Genomic DNA, 7,512 nt, shown 5'->3' with positions numbered 1-7,512 from the left:
CATGAAATTTATGAACTGTTTTAAAGGGGGTGCAATGTATAAAAGTTTGGGAACTTCTGATATGAATCAGGTACGACAACTCTTCTGAGATGGAAATAATAGTAGATATATATCTTGATCTTCTGGTTATGAATTGCTGACTGTAAGTTAAAGTGTCAATAATGTGATTAAACAGTGATATAACAATGTATATTAGTTTCATGATATGTGTAAAGGTATTATTTGTACACATACTGCACTTCCTGTCAATGATAAGAACTTAACCAGTCAAGTGGTTCTTTTCTGTTCTTATCTCTCCCACAGTAGCACATTAAAATCCCCTGGACATTCAAATTTAACATCACAGTGTTTAATTTTATAATTCTTGCTCCGTTTTTAAGATGCAGTATCTCAACATGTGTCATTATAAAATTATGGAACAAAAAGCTTCTGAAAGACCAATTATCAGACTTCACATACCTATATTTTCAGTTCTATAGCCATTACAATAAAGTTTATATTATTTTTTAGTAAAATTCTGTACTTTTGGCTTTATTCTAAAAAAAAGTCCACCAATATCACCACTGGCATTCATTTCCATTCAGACTATGTGATCTCACACGTATGCCTGTCATGCACATTCATCAGTGCCTGGTGTTCAGAAATGAAACATGATCATAATAGTTGGCTAAGTTTCTTATTGCCGCATGGGCTTAAAAATTATACTTCTTTTGCAAGCTCAAGACTAGTATGGATGAATGAACTGAACTGTTCTTCCAAACATCACTGCATAATCGTTATCTTTTACAGACTGTGAAATCATCAGTGAAGTGTTTATATCACAGGAAACGTTGTACAACTCAAGTGGGAGATACTGAGAATATAATAATGTAGTTTTCAGTACCAGCCCAGTGATGGGTCCTAGATTTTACATTTAAATTAGGCATGTTTTATATAAATTTTTGGGCATACCGAATTGTTTCTCTAGCTATTACTTCTGCAATGTCTTGTGTACACAACAACCCAAAATATTCAAGGGCCTTACTGGGGTCTTCTAAATCAACATTTATGCCAGGCTTGCCAGTAAATGGAAAATGTGGTCACTCGGCACCTGAATTTGCCGATACGTCAGGTTGCATGCTACTGTTGTCACTGACATTTTCTGCTTCATCAGATCTGACACTGTGTTCATCACCTAACATAATTTTCACATTTATTTCACTATCACTACTATATTCAATCTCTGAAATTCCACTGTATTCAATCTCTTGTAACAGTTCATAAAACACCCCATCACTTAAACGCATTTTCTTGCTAGGATCTGCCATAGTGTTTAGTCAAAAGAACTCTAACCCAGGACAGCTATCAAACAATCAGCAACTTCCTGTCACACCCACAAGTAGCTAGAACAGCTTGCAAACACAGTGTACAGTTTCCATTGCTCACTGGCGTCATATATACAACACAGTAGTTAAGAATGTGTGTGACATCTATAGACTTCATGGCTACTATGATACACAGTACTGCATGATGTCTATAGACGTCATAACCACTTGACTGGTTAATGGGGAATAAATTTGTTATTTATTAATATAAATAGCTGTTTTATGTAAATTTCAAAGACACTGGATGAGTTGGGAAGCCATGGTTTGGGTTAACACAGTCTGTTTGGCATACCACTTTCATAATTCGTTGCACTGTTAGTGGAACCTGTTTATAATGCCTTAATGAAAAATCTGTTATAAAAGTACTGTGTCCATTATAATATTGTGAAGCTATAGTTTGGACTCTTGAAAAACATTTCATCCCAATACAGTGAATAAATTTCTAATCAGTAAATACTTATAGCCCCCTCGTTGGTGTCTCCACCTTATCGTGGTGAGGGGGTTTGAGTATGCCAAGGACCCTGAGAGCTATACCAGCGGTAGCGTAGCTACTGGCAAGGCCTCCCTTGCTGGACAGGTCAAAGGGTAGGTATCAGACGAAGAGAGACACCAAAAACCAAAAACTGATGCCGGAAGCAGTGTCATCAGCAGCGACTTGAAGCACAGAGCAAATGATGCTCGAGATGGTTCAAGTTTGTATACCAACAGACGTGACCAAAGTGGTTTGAACGGCTGTTGTACTGTGATGTGGAAAGCAAATGAAAAACTACCACATTATCAATTTTCCGGGATAGGCTCCTTCCACAAACAGAGATACCATGTATGCGACCAGAAGACGAGGAAAAAGACGTAAGAAGATGCTGGATGACCTTGGGGACAGAAGAGGATATTTTTATTTGAAGGAGAAAGCTCTAGATCGCATTAAGTGGAGGAACTGTTTTGGAAGAGACTGTGGACCTGTCATATGAGAGATTACTGATGAAATGAAAAATACTTATAGATAGATATAGTTATCCGTGTGATCAGCAGCCATTAAAGGGGAGTAGGAAAGCTGTAATGTTAAAATTATTTACAATGAGATCTAAAAGTTTGTGACGATGGTACGTTAGTACAAGTATTATGTTTTTGGACATTACCCGTCGTCTGGTCTATTTTTTAAAAAAACCCAGCCTGTTTCTCTTTTAAAACACAATGTTTCAGAGACTGGATTCTGGCCCCATCCTCAGGTAAAACCTACTCAGTTGTGTTTTAAAAAGGAAATGGGACAGTTTTTAAAAAATAGAAAAGATGATGGCTAATGTCCAAAAACATAATACTTGTAGTTATGTGCAATGGTTGAACAAATTACATTTATATGCATTCTCCAAATTTCTGTTTTTGGTTATTTTGTTAAGGGGCCCCAGGTTTGAGCTACAAATTAAGACAGCTAAAAACATAAAGGGAAATAAAGAATTGAGTGAACTAAGCTAAGTTTATTTGTTTACTTCCTTACTTTCTTACTTATTTAAGGTGTATGTGATGATGCTCTCAGTAGCTCAGACTGTGTGGTATTGAATGATAGGAATATTGATAAACAGTGAATTTGAGGGGATGAGGAAAACCATGAAAGTTGTTGGGATAGTTCTTGTCCTGGCCAAGATTTGAACTGGGCACTTCCCAAATACAAATCTGAAGTATCACATGAGCCAGCCTGCTCCATGAAATCAGCTGAGATCATTGAAATTCAATGTTTAGCTTACAATTAAATTTTAAACAAAACAGAATAGAATTACTTTACTGCATAGTTAAGATCTGGTGTATTCCATATTATTATTCCAATTGAAGGTCTAAAAAATCCATCCCAGAATCATTGTTATGATTTGGGATTCATTTTCTCACATTTATTTTACACATATATGTAACCTAAAATGTTTTACTTCTTTCTGTCTGGTAAACATGTCAAACATTAGACCTTCAAGCAAATTGGTGATCCCAATTGTAGGTCGCTGAGGGATATATCCTTTTCTCTTCATATTCCTTAAGGAAGTTCGCGTGTTTTATAAAAATCTGTCCAGGTATAGCACAGTTAATAAATGTCACACATTCAGATAGACACATCAAGATCAAGATCAAGATCAAGATCAGTCTTCTTATTAGCCACAGAACTTTGATGCTGAATAGTGTGACCATTCCTACCTCATAGCATCAAGGATTTACACATGCTTTGATACCTTATTTGTCATATTTGGATTTCAGAAAGTCACTTATTCCTTTGCAAAGATATTATGATCATAAATGTTGTCCCTACTGCCCTTTAAAGTATGTTAATTTAATTTCATATTTTGATCTAATTTACCACTATCTTGTACTGTGATTAAGAATGCATGGAGTTATATCCTCTGTCCTCATTTATCTTCGTGGCATGATGTTAGTCTCAGTGACAACTTTACCTCTTATATTTTAGTCAATTTGGCCCATCATCACGAATGCTTATGAATATTGTTCCCCATTTATTAAGTTTAAAACCTCGCAAATATGGGATATTTGAGGTTCTTATGGTTGTGACTATGAAGGTTTCTGTCTTAAGGGATGTGACACCATTTGGTGTGATGTTCACTGTTTTGGAGTAATGTTGGTACCAGAGTATATGATGCCATAGCCCAGATGACTGTAATCTTCTCTTACAAATAATTAAGTTGTTAATTAGTAAAACCAACTTATATTAAATTTAATCTAATTGTTTAGCTGCTGATCACATTCTGTGATGGGAAATATTTAAAAGTTTGCAATTTAACTTGCAATAATAAAGAAGTTTGAAAGGCTGTGTTGGTGCCTTTGTGTTCTTGCACATTTCGTTTATGCCTTATTTTTCTCATTACGATTTGTTTTAAATAAAAACTATTTAATGCTATTCAGAAAAAAATATTCTGAAAATAAATGCTGCTTTAATATAAGTGACTTGGATATTTTTAGAAAAAGTTAATTTTTTGCTTGTCTGAGAGCATTATAAGAGGGTTCCACTGGCTTCCCATAGCAGATTGCTGTGTTACTGTGTGTATCTCTTCTCTGTCATTTGCTCCCATCAGATGAAAGGCCTCAACTTTCCTGGGTCACACGACCCACAGTTCTGTCAGTTTGTCATTGATCGTAGCCGCCACTTGTTAAAACCGGTGAGAGTCTTCTTGTTGCTTCATGTGGCATGTCTTCTATCTCTTTCTTTTAATAAAAAAAACATGCATGAAGAATAACTTCCTATAAAAGTAGATTTTATTGAATTGAAGGTGTATACTCAAGTTTATTATTTAATATGACACCTCCTGCTGATGGAGGTTTACTGCCAGATGCTTTGCACTGCATGGAATGAGATTGCTAACACCAGCAGTAGACATGTTATCAAAAGGCCATTATAAAAAGAGTTAAGAGTTAAGAATTAATTCTGATACTCTTTGAAATTATCAAGAAAAGATTATGGATTGTGGTCATCTGGATTGTTAGACCATGTAGTCTTGCAGGTGGATACTAGTATTTCTTAGGGAACATGCCGACCTTGACCCTGAAAATGTTGGCAGCATGTTCCTCCAAAATGTTAATATCCACATTCGAGACTACCTCATTTCTCAACTCAGAACGCTGCAGTCATAACAATCTGTGCCATGAAGATGTCAGAACTTGTAAGAAAGTTAAGTTTTCATGGCAGTGAAGACTTATATTGTGGTTTCTGAGTTCTGCTACCATGTAGAGTGGTAGTGTTTTCTGCCCTGAAGATGGAGGCAGTAAGTTCTCCATAACGGTGGAAACCACCTGTCATCAACCAGAAAACCACATATGAGTATACCTACTCGTATTTCCGTTCTTTTTATAAGTTTCTCCTGAGAAGATACAGTGAATAAAATTGGAGAAGCTATATGTTTATTGACAATGGTATCTGGTAACTTGTTTCATAAGGAGGAGGTTTCAGGCTTGGTTATATGCTTGGGTGGTAACATTCTTTCTATTAAAAACAAGTAGAAGCATGTGTCAGTTCTGAATTCTTGCTGCATGTTGTGTATAATATTGAATTCTGCATTAGATATGAAAAATATATGGAGAAGAACTTAATGTAATTCATTTCATTCTGTTTCAGTTGCACAGTAGTCATGTTGGTATGCTAGATGTCAGTCAGTTTTGACAAATCAAGTTCCCTGTCTGTTTCTCTTCCTTTTGGTACGGTGACCAGATGAAAATGTAGTTATGAGAGGTGCTTAACAGCAAAATGTAATTGTTCTTGGAATTATTACAGACTGAAAATTAAGGAGTTACAAGCAGAACTCATAAAGCCTACTTTCAGATGCATAGATTTATAGTTCCACAGATGGGTTAGAGTTGTTATTTTTGTTTAATTTTTGTGAAGACTTATTACTTATATACTGAGTCTCTTTACATTAAATTTGTTAGGTATAGCTGAAAATTTTGTGCTGTCTTTCGGATGCAAATGGTATTGTATATGTGATGTATATGCACGGTTATGATCTGTTCTGAATTTTACATACATAGCTCCAGTGGTTCATTAACTATTGCCATGAAACTGATAACTAAAGACAGTTTTAAACAGCACCATGTCATTTTACATTCTACAAAAAAATTATCTAAACAAAATTTGCATACTCTCTGAAGATCTGTTATCATATTATCATTCCAGGATCCTGAATTAGTTGTTACTCCCACCTCACAAGTTTGCGTGATTGCCATGCTGTTAATGCTGATCATCAGGGGAAATTACAAAGTATGACATTGAAGTGGCCTTCAGTGGCAGTATATTTGTGCCAGGTTTCATAAAATTTGGTCAAGTGGTTCAGATTTGAATGGTTGGGGACAGTAGCATCGTGATATAATAAATTTGCTTTCTTTCCTTAAAAAAAAGGGGAGTAGGCTAAAAATGGGACACCACAAGTTTAAATCTAGTTAAGTGTATGTTCTTTTCCCTTCTGGTTTGTGACATCGTGTAGTCTTGTAGGCATGTACCGGTGTTTTGGAGGAACATCTTCAGGGTTGAAACTTATAGGGCAAGGAATTGGTTGTGTTGTACAGGCAGGTTTGCGTGGAAGGCGTCACTCAGGCTTACAGAAAGGGATGGGGAAAGTGGAGCCCAGTCAGGGAATGAATAGGAAGTGAGCAGTAAAGTGGTCGCTTTCAAGTCTGCAGTACTTTTATTGATTGCAGAGGAAGAATCAAAGTGTGAGAAAGATCGCCCTATTTGGAGCCACAATATTGTTGTTATAGGAGAGAAGATGAGAAACATTCTTCAAACCCTGTTTTCACTAATCCATTCCTCCCCCCTATGATGAAAAGCAGTATTTTGGACCTGAAAAGGATAGTCTTTTCATACAATCCTATTTCCCTCCTCTGATAAGAAAAACACATTGTGTCCTCGAAAGGAATCATTTTCCAGCTCATAAATTTCCTTGTGACTTCCATATGCAAGCCAGTCATCCCTCATGCTACACATTTCAACCCTAAGGCATGTTCTTTATAGTGTCCGTATCTTCCCACAAGAGTATGTGATGTCACAACCCAGAAAGCCATGGAACTGATGTACTTGAACATATTTATACATGAAAGTTCTGTCTTCTGGAATACATGCATAACAGTGTGTATTCTGTTGAAAGTCAAGTGATGTTTCAGAGGAACATATCTCCTCCATGTTCAGGGTCAGGGAAAAGCTCTGCTTGTGACCTACTTCGTGCTGATTTCTTGCTGGCTTATTTTTTTACCCTGAAGATGGAGGTGATGTGTACTCCAAAATGTCGGTTGACTTTCAGCATACTACTTGGCATTATATCCCAGAAGATAGAATTCTTCATAATTACCTCTGTGAAAACCTGAAATCAATATTTAAACCTATGCAGGATTTATGGTATTGTGCTCATCTTATTGCACGCACCTAACTGATCTTACTTGGATCAAAATATTTGTGACTTGCACTCCTCTAAGGTTTATCTTCAGAAATTAGGTATCTGGTCACCTTAGTTTAGGAATCTGTTTGTCTAAATAGTAGTACCCAGTTTTTATAGGTATAGTAGAAATGCTCAAAGATTCTTTGTCATTTCTTACAGTTGCAGTCACACTTCTCTTTTGGATAGCTCAAAGATTGTACAATTAAAACTATATTGGTTGTGTAGTTATTGTTGTA

General features: G+C 36.2%; 1 protein-coding gene across 2 annotated transcripts in view; it reads left to right on the top strand.

The window, feature by feature from the left end:
- Positions 1-7,512, top strand: part of LOC111873299 (dmX-like protein 2) — a 196,670-nt gene that overhangs the window by 172,318 nt on the left and 16,840 nt on the right. For both annotated transcript variants that reach the window (XM_023867896.2, XM_023867897.2), the window contains exon 52: positions 4,430-4,513. In XM_023867896.2, the coding sequence (XP_023723664.1) occupies positions 4,430-4,513 (84 nt within the window). The remainder of the gene's footprint in view (positions 1-4,429; positions 4,514-7,512) is intronic.

Source organism: Cryptotermes secundus, unplaced genomic scaffold (assembly GCF_002891405.2).
Source record: "Cryptotermes secundus unplaced genomic scaffold, Csec_1.0 scaffold167, whole genome shotgun sequence".
Taxonomy (NCBI): Eukaryota; Metazoa; Arthropoda; class Insecta; order Blattodea; family Kalotermitidae; genus Cryptotermes; species Cryptotermes secundus.
This window is presented reverse-complemented; position numbering and strand designations above follow the sequence as displayed.